The sequence below is a fragment of the Colossoma macropomum genome, unplaced genomic scaffold, assembly GCF_904425465.1.
Source record: "Colossoma macropomum unplaced genomic scaffold, Colossoma_macropomum, whole genome shotgun sequence".
Taxonomy (NCBI): Eukaryota; Metazoa; Chordata; class Actinopteri; order Characiformes; family Serrasalmidae; genus Colossoma; species Colossoma macropomum.
The window spans coordinates 32,277,400-32,299,491 of record NW_023494785.1 but is presented as its reverse complement, the minus strand read 5'-3'; the positions used below and the strand labels follow the sequence as shown (position 1 = coordinate 32,299,491).

The 22,092-nt window shown below is 40.2% G+C and overlaps 1 protein-coding gene across 4 annotated transcripts in view; it reads right to left on the bottom strand.

Moving 5' to 3' along the window:
* The window catches only part of grb10b (growth factor receptor-bound protein 10b), an 83,389-nt gene that overhangs the window by 11,941 nt on the left and 49,356 nt on the right, over nucleotides 1-22,092 (bottom strand). For 3 of the 4 annotated variants that reach the window (XM_036590702.1, XM_036590692.1, XM_036590710.1), the window contains exon 6: nucleotides 2,288-2,444. In XM_036590702.1, coding sequence (XP_036446595.1) covers nucleotides 2,288-2,444 — 157 coding nt within the window. Of the gene's footprint in view, nucleotides 1-2,287; nucleotides 2,445-3,333; nucleotides 3,900-22,092 lie in introns of those variants that run through there. The other variant, XM_036590719.1, reaches the window with a different exon arrangement.

Genomic DNA, 22,092 nt, shown 5'->3' with positions numbered 1-22,092 from the left:
TTGCTCCCTTTCAAACATATGACACTGATTGAACAGGTTTCAACTGGGACAACATTTCCCCTCTTCATACAGTACTACGTAAAATTCCAAATTCAAGTCAAACAGGCCTTTGAATAAGGTATTTATTTTTCAGCATCAGTGAAAAAAAGCAGGAAACACATTTAGCAGAAGCCATAACAACTAAATATAATATCAAAATCAGTGTATAAGGTATCCACTCTTCACTCTTAACCCCATACGTGGCCAAAGTTTTATTACATACTTCTATAACCTGAGAATAGCTCAACTAGTTTGCATTGAAGTCCTTCTAGTTACTGAATAATGAGCCTTAATATATAATAATCCATTAAGGTGTTAAACGTGGGTTGCATTTTCTACTTCTCATGAGCCAAGTAATCCCAAACATATTCAAAGATGTTGCGGTCTGGACCCTGGGCTGGTCAGTCAATTGATCTGAGAACACCAGCAGCTTCTTTCTTTGATTTGCAAATTTTCTTCTTTATTGCCCATTTCCTTTTTTCAGTAACAGCTTTACAATGCCAAGTCATCTTGAAGCAAGAGTGGAGCTTGTGTGCTGTTTATTTGATGGGGACAGAGTCCTATTTTCTCTGAATCTTTTAATCATTTTCAGCTATATAATTACACATACATTCACTGTACATTCTATATCGACAGATTCAAGTCTACAGTTCCATTTTGTTTCAAGGTAAAAAATGGCAAAATATTTTGAGTGACTGACTGGACTCACAACAATTACTTCAAATTCAAATTTTAATGAAATACTCTTTTAATTGCACAAAAGTATTAATTGAAAGTATTTGTCCACTTATTTCAATGAATTACGTGTGAGAAATAATTTATATAAAATTATAATATGCATTAGTTGTCCCAGTGATAACCCTGTGACTTCTTTATTAATAACATGTGGTGATCTTCTCCGCTAGCTTGCGCTAGACTAGTTTGGACCCGCTAAGCCTCTGTTCCCATATAGGTGAGAATTGGGCTTTGCAGAGCAATGATGTAATGCTGTTAGCATGCTTTTGGCACAGTTAATTCATACTATGACATTTTAAGACTGTGCTTGGAATATTAAATCAAGTTACAGCCTAACCTGAAGGTTAATGAAAAAAATGTTGAGTGCTACTCTTCTATATTGCAGACTGTAAGTGTATTCAGTACAACAGCTTAAATTTTAAGATTCCAATCTTTAGTACACTAGTACAAGAGAAACGTTGGATATGAGACCAAAAAATGTCTTATACTAGTGCTGTCAAAAGAAGCAGAGCGAGGTTCAAGTTTAGTTTTACCCACCGTAATTAACCTTTAAAATGGATACAAAAACCAGTGGGTGCAAATTTTTATTACATACTTCTGTAACTTTAAAATAACACAGCCGGTTTGCACTGTAGTCCATGTAGTTAATGAATAATCTGTCTTAAGACAATAAACTGGAGACTTTAAGGGGTTAAGGAAACACTGCCTTTACAGTTCTTATCAACACAAAAGTCATCTGGAAACTGGAAGCTAAATTAACCATCTGTTCAGAAAGGGCATTGCAAAAAGAAAATGTGATAAAGACAAAGGAAGAAAAAGAAAGAAAAAATGAAAAAGAGAAAGGAGAAGTAAAAAAAAACTGCAGTCATCTCAAAAGTGGAAGTAACTGCTGAGAGTCTGAAAGGGTGGGACACTTCTTTATGAAGTCTGAACTAGTCTGACACCACTTATTTCATGAAGTCCAAACTAAAACTAAATACCATTCACAGACAGTAGAGAACTGTTCTGCAGATAATGGTAGCCACTGGTCATCTGTGAGTCAGCGGCACACATAAGCTGTAAAAGAAGCCTGGTGTATGGTGTAGCCTACGTGAGATGACCTCATCTCATCTGTGTCTATAACTTTGACATCTCTAATGACCAGCGCATTCTCATACATTTCAGTCCTGCACATAAAATAAAGGACAATAAAGTACAGCTGTGGACTGTGCTCTTCCTGGTGAAGCCAAGATAGCTTCTGCGGGTAAAGCCTCCGTGCTTCTTGCGTTGCTTTAGCCAATGACCAGGCACCTGACTCCATTTCTGTACAGCCGCCCTCATTTCTCCATGTGATGGGATTTTCCCTGTGCCATTAATCAATTACACACTGCAGCGAGACATGAAAGGACAGACATGTTTCCACCCCTCTCCTGCTCCTTCCAAAGGTCTTCATTGGATTCTACACAAAGAATCCAAGAACGTCTCTGACTAACTCCCTGTCTCTCCAGTCTGCATGAACATCTTGCCCACTTACCTAGCCCCATGGCTGGGTGATGCTCCACAAGTGCCCAACTGTTGTCATCCACACAATGGCTTTTGTACACAAGAAGCTGGCACAGGTCTCGCGCAGTCATGTCGGCTGGGATCTCCACCACTTTGCCCATGCCGTCCTCGTTGAAGATTTTAATAATCTGAAATGAAAAAAAAATAAAAATGACATTTGCTTAGTCTGTTGCTGCCATTATATGGAATAATACTGTTTAACTACCAAAAACAAAAAAAGCACATTTACACATTAAAAAAATCTCTCAATCGTAGGACTGAGTGGTTTTTGAACTGCGTCACAGGTTCATTTTGCATTCATATTAAAACACAGGATAATACCTGCAGTTCATACTGTAACTGTTTTTCCCAGTATTAGGACAATTTGGAACATCTCAAGTGTGTGCAGTATCAGACATCATATGTTTACATTTATTATACTGAATGATATCCTTTTTTTTTTTTAATGTAAAAAAAGGTTTCAGAAAATTGATCTTAGATTCAGGTTCTCATTCACGCTCCGCTTGTCAGTAATACCTCCACACACTGTGAAAACTCCAATTCATGACCGAACCATTTTTCTCGAAAATTCTCTTTCTGCATTTGCTACATTGGATGTTCTGCGCTCATCCGCGCATCCGCCTAGTCTTTCACCCCCAACATGCACAAACACACACATCCTTCTCCTGCAGCACATTTCGCAGGTTCTGTCGTGTCAACCTCTCAAACCCTACCCACATCTTTGATTTGGCACACACCACCCTGCTTGCTGCATCCTCGTAAGCTACCCCTTAAACTTTCAACGTCACCGCTTCCACAAGTCCATGCCCTGTGCTCTGTTTCCCCCTCCCCCTCTTCAGGAAAAATAAAAAAAAAATAAAGAAAAAAAAAAAGAAACACTAAACTTCCCTATTCCGCTGTCCCTAGACAGCCCTCTGCTCCCGGCCTCCTTCCAGTCTCCGCCAGCATTCCCCTGGGGGAGAAAGAGGCTCTTCCTTCCCCCAAGGAGGCGGCATGCAATTTAGGAGAAAATCTTACCTCCCCAGGCCTCAGCAGGCACCAGTCGGGAGAGCACGACGGCATTTTCGCCGGCAGCCTGCCTCCTCCGTGCACCAAAAGCCCAAGCTCTTTTCCACTGCTCTCCACAACTCCACCAGAGAGGGTGAAAAAGATAAAGAAGAAAAAAAGGAAAAAAAAGGGGGCGAAAAAAGAAAAAGAAAAGCGGGTCCAAGCACTCAGATGCTTGGCTGTCAGTGGCTCACTGTACCATACCTGTCACACAACCTCTCTCTCTCTCTCTCTGCTTCAGTCCCTCTCTCTCTCTCTCTCTCTCTCTCTCTCTCTCTCTCTCTCTCACACACACACACACACACACACACACACACGCTCTCTCTCCCCCGTTCTGTCCCTCTCTGCCTGGCTTTTCAGTTCGGGACAGAAGAAGCAGATGGCACTGTTTCGAGCTTGGCAGACAACTTCGGTCTATTCCCCTCACAAAGGGTTACAGGCGCAGGCTTTTAGGTAGCGAATCAAACCACACTTCCCTAACCAATCATAGAGCTGGCTCGGGCTGATGTAATCATTCCCACACACACACACACACACACACACACACACACCCCTCTCACATACATGCACACCCACAGACGCACAGTTATACACATGCATGGCCAACTTTTTCTTTTCCTGTCTGCTGCATAGCTTTGCTGTCTCTCTCCTTTTTTCTGAAGAGAGAGCAGAGCAACACATTTTCAGCAGGTTTAACTAATTTTTCTGGAACTGAGGGAGGCGGGGGAAGAAAGAGAAATAAGTGGGGTGGGGTGAGGGGGTGTCTGTCGTTTGAACTTTCATTTTGCAGGAGTTCCGGACAAGTTTCAAGTGAAGGCTTGTTTCTTTTCTCCCCCCCTCCAAAAGTTCAGCTTTGAAGTTTGAAGTCTGAAACCTCTGTCATGACAAGGCAAGGCTCATTACTGCTGCAATGAAACTAACTCTGCTCTGCCTCCACTCCAGTCTACCTCTGCCAACACTAGCACTGAAAAGAACAAAACCTGGAAACTTACTCCTACATACACAAACTCCAATCTAGCGCGGACTGACACATGCACACAAACACGCCCTCAAACTTCAAACTGCTAATTCATACAGAGAACTGAAATAAAAAACCTGTGCCCTGCCTATTATTGTTAATTTCTGTGGAACTGACATGCAGTTTGCCTCTTCAGCAAGCCAGCACTTCCTGTAAAACCACTACAGTTTGGATACAGTCAAGAGCTGCCTGCATGGCTAGTCCTACTGAAATTAACTTCAATGACCACAGAAAATGCAGCATTGGAAAGAAAGGATGACTCAAACTCTTTCATTGCCTCCAGGGGGGAAGAATTTGGCCATGGGGTGGGGGAAGGAGTGAGAGAGAGAGAAAGAGAGATCGAGAGAGGAAGCCTGAAGAGAGAGTTTGTTAGGATAGTCACATAAAAGGCATGCTAACTCTCTAGGGCTCCAGCTGGCTTGCTAGCCCCTCCCCTCTTCTCCCATCACTCCATCACCCAGACAGTTGGGGGTGGGGGGGCTGGCGACCTGCAGGCCCCAAAACGTCTACCGTTTGCTCAACACAGTATCATCGCCCTCCGTCCATCCAGTGCCACCTATTCTCATGCTTTGTGCTTTATCAAAAGGTTCAGTCTACACAGGCTAAAGACAATGCAGACACTGGTTACCCAAAAGATCCTAATGTGGCCAAGACAGCAAGTGTACCTCATTAGCATAAGGCTAACTGGTCCATCCTGGCTTTAAGCAATGTTTGCACAGTTTATTTTGTGCAAAGTAGTACTTTGGGTATTATAGGATTTAGTTTAGAGTATATTAATTGGAAACCTGGGACTTCAGCCCTCTTAAAATCATCAATTCATATATGCATTTCCCCAAAACAAACCAAAGATGACTTAACACTTAAAGAATAAGGTAAGAGGTGAATGCACTTAAGACCTGAAACTAGTAGAGTCAGTTTGTAAGCATACGTTGTGGATGTTAAGGGCGGACTTCATCAAATGTGTCTAAAGGTAGTGTTTTCAGTGTCCTTTTTTTGCCCCAAGCGAAGCGGCACATATTTAGTGAAGAAACAAAGCCTTTCATTAGACAGCAGTCAGTCTCCATGCTGACCACAGACGTCTACAGCAGGCCAGAAGCCCTGAGCTGGGCCTGACGACCGCCTCCACCTCAGGTTTCACATATTCAGTCACGCAAGACAATTACAGTCTGCTTGTAAAATGCGTATTTGTTTACTATCACATTATTTTGCTAACAGTCTGTTGGAAGAGCATGATGGGAGTTAAACACATTCATTCAAATCCACATAACTCATTCAGTTACTCAAATGGTGACCTGGGATTGTGGAATGGTAGGCCTGTTTCACAAGATGGCATCAATAAATTGATCTTTCGATGGAATTTACAATGGACACCAACAACAAGCAATTAAAATAAAGTTTTTTTAATTGTTGGTCTTTTTCATACACTTCAGATTTGTTTATTTTTTGTGAACAATTAAAATTTGAGATGCTCTATGGGTAGTAATAGAAGTAAGTCTTTTCTGCTTGAGGAAAATCAATCCAAAATGGCAAAACTGTAACTGTACTGTAAAAAAAGTTAAACTGGATTTTTCTTTTGCTTTGGTTGTTCATTTTTAGCACCCAATCCTTTTGCTAAGTGTCCCTACAGCTGTAGGGGAGGGGGTTTAAGGCATTAATGGAAACATCAGAGGAAATGTGCTGTGTAAAATATCTCCACCAGTATCTTGGTAAAACCTGTAACACAAATTGGGTGCTAAACTTTGATTCCAGGTCACTCATAACAGTTGTAAAGAAACACAGACACAGAGCATTAAATTTTGATGCCAGACTAAGACCCACTCCCCCAAGTCCCAGGAGCAGAACTTCCTCCTCCCTGTTTTGGCATTTGTTCATGCCTTTAGGCTGACTCAGCAGGATATTCATCTTTTCTTTCTACTGAACCCTGTCAGATGATTTATTCCAGCCCTTGCTTGTGGATCTGAAGGCTGTTATGTGCTTCTAACGCAGGCCTAGGTTTGAATTTTGGCTAGGGAGCTAGAACTTCAGGAAACTTCACTCCAAGACCCTGTATTTTAGTGATTTAGCACTTTTAGTACATTTGGCACTTCTCTGTTAATTTCCTGGAATAGGATGAGATTTTTCTTCATGTCTTTGTAAGTCCGGATATGTGAAAGAGAGATGCTTTCTGATTTCTTCGGAAAATTACATCAGACATTAGTCATCCACTGAGTGAGACATCCAGACAACTCTTTGTGATGTAATCCAACCTGAGGAATGCCTCAGGGAGTTTACTACAGAGAAATATAATCTCTAGAATGGACAGAGTAATTCAGTTCATTTAAACTCAGAAGCCATGGCTTGAGTGTAACCACACTAAAATGAGACCAAGAGGCCAAAACAACATAATTTGTAAGTTCTAAGATATTAGTCATAGGATGTTTTCACATATTGTTCTTTTTGAATGAGAACAACTCATGCCTGTTTAAGTGAACTTGAAAGGGAACTAGTTGTGATCTTTTTGTGTTCAAAAACTAAGTGAACTTTAAAAGACTCCCTGCTCTTTCTGGTCCTCTGTAGCACTGACTAGATCTCAAACCACTTGTTTACACCTCAACTGCTTTAAAACTGAGTAACACTGAAATATGGGCATTGTTCATCTTTTATGTTGTTTGTAACCGTTTTCTAAAAGCAATACTTCACTCGAGACCGTGTGTTACAGTGATTTTACCAAGAGTAGATGTTCAGACACGAGTTCAGCGGGGCCTGATAAATGATCTGTTTTCAGATCTGTTTTCTGTATTCCATATACAACATCGGGCTGGAGTTTGTTTTCTAATTAGTGATTTCTGTGGATACCCCCTCTTGCAAGGGCCTCATATATATATATATATATATATATATATATATATATATATATATATATATATATATATATATATATATAATATGCGCTTCATTAGGGATGTGCAGCACTTACACCTTTTATCAGGACATCTTGTCCTCTAGATTATAAACCTTGAAGCCTCATGTGAAGCTCTATTTCAGCTTTTGGAGGCTGAGACATAAGATTTGTTTCAAGACTGCCTCACTCCAACCAGGGTGTGATATACCATACTACTGCTGTTACTACCTCAGATCTTGAAAACCCAGTGATCATTTTAGTTATAACAGTCAATCCTAAAGTAAGGCACATGAGCACTTATAAAGCTTCTTCATTAAAACTTTATATTTAATTGGCTCTCAAGTCCAAATTAGTTTTCTGAGAGTAAGGAAACGTGTTGCGTGGTGAATTTTTAGTTAGCACAGAAAATGGCTGATCTCCACTTGATGAGAACTGTACTGTAACTGGGCTCTCTCTCGAGTTTACAAGTGCCTCTTTAATGAATGCCCTGCTCCACCATGCAGTTGTGTACACGGTGGCAAGGCCTGACGTTGTCACTAATGAGATACTGAGACAAAACCCGAGTTGGAACAATCAGAGAGCTCCTGAAAGCCATGTCCTATTCCCTCTAATGCGCTTCCTGGCCACCCTCTTTAATGCTAGAGCCTGCCTGGTTAACTGTGCTGACTCATGGAGTTGAGCATCAACTTGTCTAATTATCAAGTCAAATTGGGTTTGAAATGCTCAGGCTAACCCACAGAGGCACAAAGACTAAGCCAATATGGTGCTTCAGTCAAACTCCATGAAGGAAAAAAGTGCCAGAGTCACAAATGTCATTGCTGAAATAACTGTATTAGAACTTTAACACTTGAACTATACAAAGCCACTAGAAACCTTGTTTTAAAACACTGTCTTGAGTCAAGGCGAAACTAGACTGAATGAAAAATGACCTTCATAAGAAAAATGACTAGGACAAAACATCAGTCAGTCATCGCTTAGCCACTCCACATGAGAAAGATCAAGTTATATGTCGCTGCTGTCGGAACAAAACCTTGTATCTCTATTTTTGTTGTTTTTCAGTTTTTGACATAATTTGAAAATGCCTGTTATCCTTTACACTGTGTGTAAAAAAACAAAAGAAATGGCACAAAATTACTTGGAAAAAAGTCTGATTCCACTGACTTACATTAAATGTAAAGTAGGATTTTTTCCTTCTCCTGTAAAGTTAACATTTTGGAGATACGAGTAGTACAGTACAGTTGACAGTAGCTAGGTCTCAGGAGAGGGACCTCATACTTTCAGACAAGCTGCACCAATATCTCTTGATGCTATACATACCTGAGACATGTAAAGGAGATTTTGACACCGCAGAAGACACGTCACTGGATCAGACACATACTCACCACCTTCCAAAATTCCAATGAATTTTCAACATTAGTTTTAAATTGTGATGAGATGAGAGTTTCAGAAGAAGGTTTCAGCGCCATCTATAAGTAACTGGATGGTGCTATTGTTTCTTCATTTAAGATCACAATAAAACAACTTTAAAAAAAGAAGATTTTTCTTTCAAGTCTTAACCTTCAACCCATTATTCAAAATACAGTTTAGATTAAAGGTCTGCAAATGCATGAAATTAAAGCCCAAACCCAACCCATACCCATGACTTTGAGACCTGATACGACCAGCTGGTGCAGCTGAATTTGAAACCTGAACCCAAACTTGCTCACACACAGAAAAAGGACCGTCATAGATTTCTCTTTATTATGAAGTCCTTGAGACGCCTCAACAGAAACATAACTTTACACACCTATCTGAAAGCCACGTTTACTGTAACCAGCACTGACAACTGGTGCGAGGAAGAGCAAAAACCCAATAATCAAAGACATTTTTACGATACCCAGTATAAATCAAGATATTTTGTTTCTCTGATGTTCAATAAGTTAAGACAGACAGAATTCACCAGTGGTGCCACATCTAAAAAATAATATCAAAAACTATGAATACAATTATTTTCATTCAAGATTTCACAAACTGCACTGCATTAAATCTACTTAAACAGGACCAAGTAAGCTTTCTTTTCAATAAAACATGTTGTTCCTCAGTGTACATAGTGACAATTTCCACAACACACTTAGAAAAGTGTACTGTGGAGTAATTTATCATGATACTGCTGGAGAGATGATGTGCCAGTCTTTCTGCTTTTACAGCTCCAAGTACTATCTCAAGCTCTACCCTGTATGTAATTGTTGTGCTTTTTATCCGATGTAATGACCAGATCATAATGTTTCTACAACGAAGATGTCCCTGACTCATCCAGACATGGGTTTTAAAATGATCCCTTTTTGTGAGCTTTTTTTTTATTTTTGTCCATGACAAACACTAAGACCAGCTTTGTTGTACACATACAAGGTTATATTAGAGAGAAAAAAGAAACTGCAGGGAAATGTGTGAAATGTACACAGGTATGTTCATTTAAATAAAAACAAACCTACTCCAAAAAAAATTTATTAGAAAACAAACCAAGCCCAATGCTGTATGTGAAAATAGGCCTGAACCTGGCCCAAACCACAATGTTTTGTTGGGCCCCCTGGGCTAGGGTTGGGTAGCAGACCTCTAGTGTAGATGTCTACAGGATAACCATAACTTCATCAAGGATCCAAGGTTGGGTCAAGGTATAACTAGATCATTCCACCCACCTAAGTGTGGACTGTGAGCTGCTGATAGCATTTGATAGCATTAAAAACCATGTTGAAGGTGATGTTAGGCATATACAGAACTATGGCTGGTAGCAGCTGAAATGGCAGACAGACAACACCCGACAAACATATGATTAACCATGGTCTAAAAAGGTCTGCTGTCCTGCGGTATCTGTACAGTCCCTGGCAGACTAAAAGTGCTGAGTTTGCTTCACAAGACTGTTCATAATCCTCAAACTATTGAGAACTCTGCTACACTGAGGTTTTCTACAGCCACAGCAACAAATCATCATCATCATCCTCCTCCTTCCCACACGCTGACCATAGTGCTGTAGACAGCAACAACAAAAATAACCCTGGGTTTTGACAGGATTCAACACATCTCTACATCAAAACAAAATTCTAACTACCAATATAGAACAAATTCCAGCAATGTGATAACTTTTAAGGTAGCAATACAATCACAATTAGTCAAATTAAAGTGGTCCAGTGACAAAACCTGTCCGCTTCATCTCACAGTGAGGCTATATATAGATCACATGGGACACCCATCAGCATGCATAAATTCCTAAAGTCCGGTGTCCCCCTTGGCCCTGCGGCCCCTCATCTCGCTGTCCGCCACACACGTAGGCACTAACAATCCACTTCTGAATGGCCGACCTCTTTAGCCCGTGGCTCCCGACTGAGATGAAGACAGGGATGTGCCAAATGTTTCCCCAATAGAAACAGGCGCTTTAATTGTGTCCCCAGAGCAAAGGAGAGGCCATTCAGCCCAACAGCAGATCATTGTCTGCTTGTGGACGGCCACCGAGTGCCCACAGAGGATGACATCATACACTTTAATTGAACAAATCAATTCGGGACAAATGCCACTGTACTTTCACTATTTTAGCCATGTTACCCGGCCACCCGTTTGTCCATTTGGCACTGAATTTGATTCTCTAACAGAAAATGAAGAAACACTTTGTCAAATAAATAATTAATCCTATATATACACACTACTACTACTACTACTAATAATAATAATAATAGTAATTATTATAACGAGTGAAAGTTAATTGAAAATAATCCATGCTAACTGGTCCCCACTAGTTTCTCTCTTTATCTTAAGCCACATCAGCAGTTTTGGGTAAAGCATTCTTTAAGCTGTCTGCTTCTTAGACACAAACACGGCTAGCTAGAAGCACGAAGAAAATCATGTATAATGCAGTATCATGTTTTAAAACAGCAATAATAAAAATCTTCAACAGTCATTTAAACAGACAAACTGGTTTGCAGATTTGTTTAACTAATGATACTGCAGAGTCCAACAGTGCACATAATAACAGGTCACAGTGTGTTAAATGTAGTCTGTGTTCTCATAAAGATGATGACATGGAATTAAACCGAAGACTATTTTCAAGCACACCTGTTTATCTTGCTTGGCAAGTGTGTCCGTCATCAAGCACCTAGAGATTAACGTTCAGTTACCAAACACCAATTCAAAACATAAAGAGGGTTACTTGGGAAAAGGTCCAGTCAAACAGATGAAAGTGTTTATTTCATAAATACACTAGAGCAATGGTCCCAAATTGTTTGTCTTGAGGGGGCCAAAGTATAATATGTGTAGTTGGCCGAGGGCCAAAAAGACAAAACAGCTAACCAGCAACTCATTAGATTTACTCTTTCTGCCAGTATACATGGAGAAACTGTATTCTTTAAACACTCCATTGTATTTTTACATATAATCCACACTGTCTTGCCTTTAAATTTAGTGAAATAAATTCTTCATACCACCGTTCTCTAAATCTCCTTTTGTTCGTGTACCACTGCCTGTTATACTCTATTATATCATAACTGCAAGTTACATACATGTTGTACCATCTGTGTTCATCAGTGATGATTGATGAATGTTGAGTCATAATTTTTTCTCAACATTACACTGTTTTACTAGTAAAAAATATTTTTTAATGGAACAATCAGAAGGTAAAAGATAAGAAGTGTAGGTGTAGTAGGCAGATAGGCAGCTTTCTGGTGGGCCAAATAAAAACACTGGAAGCCCTTCCCAATAGAAAACACTGTCAAGGACCTGAATGTTAACTTTTTAAAAAATCTGTTAGCTGATATGGTGTTTCCATGCTTCCAAAGTTGAATGTTTCAGTTGACAACTACACTGTCTTAGCCCAAAATCTCAGAAAACTGAACCCTCTGTTTCTCGAAGCCAGTGGAGTTTAGAACTGGTTGTTGAGGAAGCTGGGATGAGAGCTGTGTTCTCAAACTGGGGCAGTTTGGAGCTGGAGAATGAGGCCAGAGAAGAAAGTGTTCTCATATTTAAGACACAGCTCTGCTGCTCTGCACAGTACAGTATGATACGTTCTGCCTTGCTGAGGCCTTCACAATGAGGGTTCCCTGGGTAGTAGCCAAGTTCAGGCAGCGTTCAGCAGTCACTTTACTCCTTCATTTGGGTTCACTCTTTCAGTCTGGATAACATTAGTGCTCTCTCAAAGTAAAGCCTCTTGCCTCTCTTCTATGTTTTGCTGATGGAAAAGGTGGGGAGAAAGCAGATACAGATTTTCTGTCTGCTTTCCTAAGTGCTCTCTCTCTTTGCCTGCCCTACTTTGTTCCATGACCGTGCTCCAGTCGAGAGTGTGCAGCCTGAACACTCTGGAAGTCGGCATGACCTACATGAGTTCCGCTCCCTTGCTCCAACTGATGAGCCACTTTTCAGCAACAAGTCACATGCTGTATGCTGTCATTCTCAGACCTCCTGATAAAGTGATTCAACTCCAAAGCTTACAGCATTTTTATATACATATATATATATATATATATATTATATATATATATATATATATATACACACACACACACATACACATATATATATATATATATATTTACTGACACATTTTACTGACACAGTTATCCCCCACCCCTTTCTCTACTATATCTACGATAATCGTTTTATAATCGCATCGCAGCCCTCTGAATCGTAATCGAATCGCGAGGTGCCTAGAGATTCCCACCCCTAATATACACACACACACACACACACACACACACACATACATACACACATACATACATACATATATACATATATATATATATATATATATATATATATATATATATATATATATATATATGTGTATGTAAGACCTGGTATATGTAAATACAAGACCTGGTGGGCCACCAAAACTCTCACCATTAGATGAACAGTACTTAAAGCTTTCAGCTTTTAGAAAGTGAAGAAAATCAAGCTACACTCTTGCTTCAGACCTTAAAAAAAAAAAAATCCACAGGTGTTTCTTGTCCATCCGTCTAGCATGAGACGACAACTCAACACTATGGGTCTGAAAGGATGGGTAAATTTTTAAAAGCTGTTACTGAGGAAAGGAAATAAATAAACATAAAAAAACCTTCTGGTGTTTTTAGAACAACAGACTGTCCACCCCAGAGTCCAGACCTCAGCATCTTTGAATGAGTTTGGGATTACTTGGATCATAAGATTGATGAAATTCAACCAACTTCTAAAACTGAACTTCAGAGGTGTGGGGAATGTCCCTGCAAACGCCTTTGAAAAAAGTCTCCCCGAAAGAAAGGAAACTGAAGTAAAGAATAAGGCTTGACCCAATAAATACTAAAAATGTAGATATTATATTTAGTGGTTGATACTTCTGTGTTATTTTCAGTTAAATATATGTTTTCTGCTTTTTTCCTGATTCTGAAAAATGAACTTTTACTTACTGACTGGAAACTAAATAAATGAACAACAGCCTCTGACTTTTGTACAGTACTGTAGCTGTGACCTGTAACTTCCTAGCAAAGAGTTGCACTCTCCAAAGGGTTAAAATGCTCAGTCTGGTATATAACCCTGGCTTTTCACAGAACCACTCCTCTTGCAACAAAGTGTCGATTATAAGACAGCTCTACCTTCCTCTGAGTTTACTGTAGTGCAAAGCTCCATTGCATATGAACTCTTTCAGCAAGTCCCATTCAAGTCAGTGTCCTAATTATCTGCACAGGTATTTTCCTATCCTGAAGGTGTGGTATCAAGGCCACATTCACTCTGTCCAATCCAAGTGCAACACAATTTAAGGTTCTTCAGATGTAATCCCTTTGGAGAGGCCCCCAATTCTTAGCATCAAAAACAAGAGGTGGTCACGGGTCAGAGGAGGTCGCCCTGGGTCACCACATCTGTAGAAAAGGTGCTTAAGAGCTCATCCTTGTGGAGAATTAGCATGTGTTACTAGGCCACCAGCACCTTGGACGAACCTGGTGAAACTGTTGCTCTTCGCCATGGCTCATGGCAGACAGGAGCACGCTCAGTAGTTTCAGGGATAAATAGACGGTTTGCTGCTGGAGAAACGCCAGGCTACGCCATGAGCTGGCCCATGGCCAAAGTGGCATTTGTCCACAGCATTGTTTGGGCCAGGCATTAACCTACCTGAAAGGACCAGATCCAGCTTTGCAGATGGTATACGGTCAACTAGAGTGGTGGTACCTCCCATAGGCCTATACACCCAAAGGGCTTAACGGTGGTGTAGTCTTGCCAAGTGCTAACTCTAGGTGAAGGTGCTCATAGGCCTCTGCTGTTTGTAAGAACAGAACTGCCATCAGGTTAAACCTCTAGACCAGGTGTTCTTGAAAGTGACCAGTTCCAGGGGGTTGCAAGAGTGGTGCTATAAAGATCAAGATACCATATGAAACACAGAGAAAATTATTTTAATGAATAGCAATTATCTTTTATTGTATTTTATTGTAGCAATTCGTAACAATGCAAAAGCGCAGAAAATTAATTTGTTTCCGGTATCATTAATTTTCTCTTTGTACCGAGGTGCACTTCGAACTGAAGAATTTCTAATCCTGAAAAGAAAGAAGAAGAAGGACTCCTGCTCTGGACCCAATTTTAGGTGAAGATGTTATATAACAAACAGTCGGTGTCTGCAATACTAGATGCATAGAAATACAGTCCAGGGGAGAAATCAAATCTATAAAAGCATGCAGAGAGGAATCATCGCAATCGCAAACAAAGCAGTAGAAGGATGATTTACAATACATCGCTAATTATACTCATCCCATATTTACAGTATTATTTCAGTGTGACTAATGAGCATTTCACAAACCACAGTGCAATCCCAGCAGCACAAGGGTGGAAAACAAAGGGTGGAAAGACACTGTAATTAAGTAAAGTATGGGCAGTGTGTCAAAATCTTGCTCAGATAAAGTGGAAGTATGGTGCCAAGTGAAAGTAAAAAGAAAAAAACCTACATTTAAACATATTTAGTTATATGGAAGAGGTAAACATTATATTGATATAATGATAAATGTGTGGTGTGTGATGGAGTCATTAAAAGGTGGTATTGATCCAAGATAAACTGGCATAGTTATGTGCAGTTTCATTTTACAATCAGGAATTTTGCTTGATGTTTCAATTTAAAAAACCTATGAAAATGCACTGGTACATGGCTGTAAAAAGTATTTTAAAGGTCTGAATGTAAATGTAAGGAGTAAAGGGTATACATTATCTCTTGGAATTAAAATCATTACATTTTAATAATACTTAAATATAGTTAAAATCTTCCAAAATAACACTTGAGTATAGTAACACAGCATTATCACTTAAATATTTTCCACCCCTGAGCAGAAATTAGGTGTTTCATGTGAGGTTTAAAAATCTCCCACAGAATGACTGGGCATTTTTCCCACTATGACTCACTTTCATCTAAAAAGCTGCTAAACGCATCAGTCATAGCAACCTCATTCCAGGCCAATGGTGTGTCACCTACGTGTAAAATACTGATCCTCTCAATCACCTCACAAAAATTATCAGACCTCTCCTCTCTTTAGCTGGGGATGGGTGGATGAATGGGGTCTTAAAACGTGGCACATATAGGATTAAGTAAACCCTTGGTCCAGATTTTGCTTGCATACACAGAAGTATTTCTGATAATACAAGCTACACTGTTCGCTAGTTAATGTTCATCCTACACCGTCTGGACAGGTGACTGGAAGATAGCACACAAATATGCTTACAACACTATTTGATACTGATATGATATCTGGTTGCTTAAAAGATAAAAGAGACAAAATAACTGCAACAGGAACTGCAGAGCAAATGTTGGCCATTTTAATCTTTCAGCATGAACACTTGATCCTACATTATTCTCCTATTAGTAGCAGGCAGTATGGTAATATTTTATCACTAATGTGATAAATTACATCGCAAAATGCTTCAGTACTTAAAAGAACTGACAAGAGTGCATGTTTCATTAACAAGAGAGCATAATGAGTCCATGGACTTAGTGCAGCACAATAAAGGAAATGTTAAATAAAATCACTATACTATAGCTTTTGACAGCAGCTTTTAAATTCGGCACTGCCAGTGCATTGTGTCTATTCCAACTGTTCATGATGCAGTTAACGTATCATGAAAATGTCTTCAGGTGTTACATTATTATTGTTATTATTATTATTATCATATTGCTATGATATTTTTGCCATATCCCCCACTCCTACTTACTCAAGGGTTCTTCAGCCTGAGTTCTCAAATTCTTGCATATTTGCTGAATGCTTTGTAGCTTTGTGGGGTTGGCCAATCCCTCAACACTGACTAAACCTGGCTGCACCTGTGTTTTACAATGGAAAGCAGACCAAAATGTATTCATTATCATTTGACATGTGACAGCGGTGTCTACCCACACCCAACCACTGAATGAACATTACATGTGAGTGCAAATGCATTCCTTTCACAAGTTCGGGTTGCTGACCAAGTACCAGCTTCCTCAGAACAGCAGGCATGGCCCAACAGTACACATCTAAGAACTTCTCTCAGCCATCAGAAGCTACATTTATACAACAGGCTATAAGGTTCAGGTGCTGACTCAGCTCTGCTTCTGCTCTTGACCCAGTCAGATTCACAGCTTTGACTTGATAATTTACTGCAACAGCAAACTGGTATTAAAAAGAACTGGCTTTCTGCTGTTTTGACCTCAAGGAGTAGATCAGCTAGGTATGGGATACGAGCAGGCTCTGCAGACTAAGCGGTGTGGCCGGCTTGGACTTGGGCTATTTCCAGACGCTTACCTCACCCTGGAGTAAATATGCAGCACCACAGTAAAGGGAGGCAAGATGCTATTACAGATATTGCTCATCCTTTTATTCCTGCCTCACTCCTTTACTGCCAGTGCCAGAGACTGAGGTCAGTGAAAGCTTTAAATGGATTAAAACCCACGCACGGGCACAAACACTCACGTAGGATGTGTCCCTAAGGTGGAGGTGCAGCAAAGCACTAGAATAGGCCAAAGGAGAGGGCAATAAGGCACGAAAAGGTGATTTTACTATGTGTGCGAGTGGGAAAAAGAATGAGAAAAAGGTAAGAACATACTACAAGTATACACCACTGGTCTGTACGTACACTAGGGGTGCGGGAAAAACTCGATTCTTAGATGCATCGCGATGCGAACGTAAACGATTCTGAATCGATTCATAAATGTCAAAAATCAATTTTCTAAATATTTAATTTATAACGTAATGTTGATGGAACGCAAAAGGCGGAACTGGAAGTGCAGCGCCCGGACAGCCTGCGGCGGCACATAACAAACACACACGGATGAGTGAGAAATCCGACCGTCTCCCTCAGCATTAAAGCCAGGTTAGATCAGGAGTTACAACACAAATGATAAGAAGAGCCATTTTGCCTTTCAACAAAGTCAAACCACCTTGGGAGCCGCAACATTTAATGTCCAGTATGTGTCAGTATGTGATAATGTCCTAGTACGGGCTAAAAATATAAACGACAGCGCAGATCTACCTTGCTTTGCTTTAAGCTTTCCTCCCATCTCCGCCAGAAAACTTTTCTTCACAACTAGAACAGTTTCTTGTAAAATGTCTCAGCATCCGGCTGTTTTATGAGGCTGAAGTTGCTTCTCATACGCTTCTCGTTCTAATTTTCCTGTTCCACCTTAAATTCTGACTGAGGCGCCGAATGTAACTGCTGCACCATTTAAGGTGGAACGGGAAAATTCAAAAAAAGAAGCAAGTTCATTTTCGCAACTTTTTAGAGAAAGACAGTCTCTCATTGCAGATTTAACCAACCGTGCTGCTTATAAATGCGAACAAGTCCTCCAAATGTTCATCTTAATCTCTGTTTTATTCGTTCGCTACTGGTGAGGCCAGACTTCGGTGCCATGTGACCTGCTGTCTGCTGTCTGTTCTCAGTTATTGAGAACCAGGGCTCTCGCGCTATGCTGCACACTTTGGAGCCGAGATTCAGCATCCACTCTCGAAAATACCCCCCTACCCCTAACGTACACCATATGCTTGTTGTCCCCACAAAATATGGTCAAACAGTGATTGATATCCTTTTATTCAAAATTCCAAATTATGGAAGCCAAAATTTAATTGGATTTGCCCTGGCGAGGTAACACCCCTCTCTATATATCATGCTACAGGTGTGTTCACTGTAAGCTAAGCTAAGCTAAATGCATTTATATGCATTTATTCGTGGCCAGACACCATGAGTGTAAACAGACACCATGAGCGTTACTGAGCATTGTGAGTTATCCTATTTTTTGGTCAACCTGTGCTCAATAATGTAAGTGAATCTGCAGGGTTCAAACAAAGACTGACACTGTTTATGATTATGTTTATTGGGATATGCTGTTATATTATAACCATGACAAATGCTATATGCAGTACTGAAAGTTTTATTCAGTCAGAGAAATTTGTCATTCATCAGTCAGCTGTGATTACACAAGCATGCTTTGTTTCTTTTTTGTATCAATAAATTTTACCACATCACTTTGGTGGTGTGGTGCCACTGCTGTCTTTGCCTTTTATTCCACTCTCCTAGCTCCCACTGGCTATTGTCTGAATCGCTTGTTCAACTACATTGCTGTCCATATCACACTAAAAACTTTAAACTTTCTATAAAAATCAGACATGTTTGAATATATAGGGAGGAATCTGATTAGAACAAAAGTTGAGAGCTAAAGATTGACTTGTTGATGACTGACTTCAGCAGATCATCTGCACCGTTAATTGCTTCGATCAAGCTCTCGACATTGTAATTTGCTTCTGATTGTGAAAATTAGCGTTTTATTTTGCATAACCTTTATCCCAGTAAAAATTGAAAAATAATAATAAAAACTGTCAAAGGTGTAGGCTTTTACCAAAGAAAGCTTAATGCTATAGCAATGCTATTTGTTTGTTTATTAATGATTATGACTGAAATTGCCTGGCAAATACTACAGCCATTCAAAACATGATGTTAGACTACACTAATCCATTACAAGCTAAAGACAATATTAATTATTAATGAAACACCCTCTGAGTTGAGGTTGTGCCCATGTGTGAACCCCTAGAATGCAAAGTGTAAAGTGCACATGCCACAAATAATTATCATGGGCACAGATGCAACAAGTTCTCAAAATGAAAAATGTAAGAGAACAGAGAGAAAGAAAGAAGAAAAGGGTAGCAACTGAAGGGTAGTAGGGTTGTGCAGCCATGTAGTGCTCTGGGAAGCTGTATGGCTCGCGTGCCTTGCGCGTGGGGGTTGACTAAAGGAATGGGGGCCCTGTAAGAAAACGCCTGCAGCTCGGAAAATTCTGTAAACACCACACTTCAGTTCTCAACTAGCAAGAGGCCAGGAGGACATCTGTTGTCCAAAACTACGTCTGTTTGCATGTAACAAGGTATAGGAAGGGAAAGACTGCACACTGATTTACTTTACAACACGGCAACATGACACAGCTCTGACAGCAGACCTTTGTGTGAAGAGATGGCACCAGACGTGAAATGCATGCTTCTGTTCAGGCGAGAGGAATCCCAGCTATTCACGTGCGTCTCACATGCAAAGGAGGGGAAATGTGCTTGACTTCGTTGATATTTATGGGTATTGGTGGACATTGCATGTGTGCCAGATGTTTCAAATGACTTCCAAAGTTTGTTCCCTGCTGCCTGACTGGGGTGCTACACAGTGCTGGGTCTCGTGTTACAGGCCTGCTGGGTCACATCCATTGGACAATAGAAGTCAATAGTAGGAGATTAGAGTAATTGAATCAAGCGTGTGGCAGATTTTACAGTAATGAAGGGTCTGTTACTGTAACCGAGCATAGCTCCATGTGGAGATGATTTAGGGAAGAGGGGAGCAGTGGGTTTCACAAATATCAACAGGGCTGCATGTCTGCATGTGATGATCGGGGAGCTTAAAAAAATGCTACACACACACACACACACAGAACACTAGGGCAGTTACACAGGCAGGGTCACACGTGATGACCAAGGGGGGATTGGAAAGTGATTTATGCTTTCACTCACACATACATATACATACACTGAAGTAGGTACATAAGCAGTATCAAATACACACATAGGGAAATGCATGCAAAAATGTCTGATAAAGTATTAACGGAATGGTTTGCATAACTTTAAACTTCTACACCAGATGTAGTTGATCAGCCAAAACATGTTTGGTGTCCAAATTGTGCTTCTTTAGTTTAGCGCTGGATTTACAAGGCTACAATTGCTAGACATGAATGGTCAGCCAAATCTTTTCCATACATACATCCCCAAAACATCTCTCAACTCACTGAGAGGTCACACAGACTTGTCAGTGTAGTTCAGGATGCAGTACGACTTACTGTGATTTATAAAAAAAAAAAATCAAAACTTCACTGCGTAGTTGAACGCTATGGGTAGCCATTAAAGATAACAGAGCTGCTAGTCTTAAGTCTGACATTGTTTTAAACCTATTAAAGTTGAAATGTCAAACCAGAAATATTATGTTTATAAATAGAAACCACTGAAACTGTGAACACAATCTAGCATCCATATGTCTGCTGAAGGGCAGTCGGACTCTGCAAGTGTTATGTTCACAACAGTTGCCCCCTGCATTCCACTACACACTGAAATTTTGTTCATTTTTATGCTTCACAGTAAGGCCCAATCCCATTTCACCCTTTGCCCCTACCACCTTGCCTATAGCCCTCTGTTTTGCGCGTACACGTCTAGGGTTAGGGTGTCCCAGTTTTTGTTGAGATAAAGGGGTAGGGCGAAGTGTTAGGGCTACATGGCCCTCCAAATGGATTTTTTTTTCAGAGGCTCACTCCAAACCGAGTGTTATGGAAAAAAAAGAAAAACCAGCAAGATGGCTGCGTGAGCGACCAAAGAAACCCACAAATGTAAGTATTATCTCCGTTAAAAAATTACGATAATCATTGTATTATCTTAGTTTAATGTCGTTTTAATGTATTATGGTCGTTTTCCTCCTAACAAGCATTAAAAAACTCGCTAATAGCATGCTAATGTCTTGGTAGCTAGCTAGCTAATTTTCCCATTCCACCTTAAATAGTCCAGCAGTATTGACGCCTGAAGCGCCAGAATGTAACTGCTGCACCATTTAAGGTGGAACGGGAAAATTCGAACAAGAAGCTGGTGAATAACTGACTTCAGCTTCGTATCACCAAAGAATTAGTGGTGGGTGATAATAAATAATTGTCTTATACCCCCTCTTTGAAGGCATATGATGCCCTAAACGTAAAGGTTGCTGAACTTTTCCCTTCTCTCCTATCACTGAAGACGGGCCGGGTCGCCTACAGAGCACCGCTAGTAGGCTGTTAATGAAGCAATGTTTTGTTTTGGGTATTTGAGGGTTGTCCCATTTCGTAGGGCAAGATTATCATCCACTACCCCTTGTAACTCAGTTCCAAGGGGTTAGGGTGACACTCGAAAACAAGGGGTAGGGGTAAAAAGAAGAAATGGGATTGGACCTAAGTCATACTGTGTCCTAAACCACATTGACAAGTCTACACAACCCTAATGAAGACCATAGGTGCAGTCTGAATGGGTTTAGAAAAGTTTTGGGTATGTATTTACTGAAAAAACTAATTTGGGTGACGACTTCTGGGGTTTGTTAGCAATGTTAGTCTCATAGCTCCACTGCACAAGTAAACAAAAAAAATTAACACCAAACATGCCTTGGCTGACCGACTACATCTGGGGTAAGAGCAAAATTTTGTTTATCCTAAACCATGTACCTGACTGTCTTAGGCAAATGCACTGTCTCATTAGCACTGTAATTTACAGAAAAAAGTCAACCTTACCACAATGTTTTACAGCTATTTTACATTTTAATGTTCAGAGTCATACACTTCAAGTTAGGACAATACATG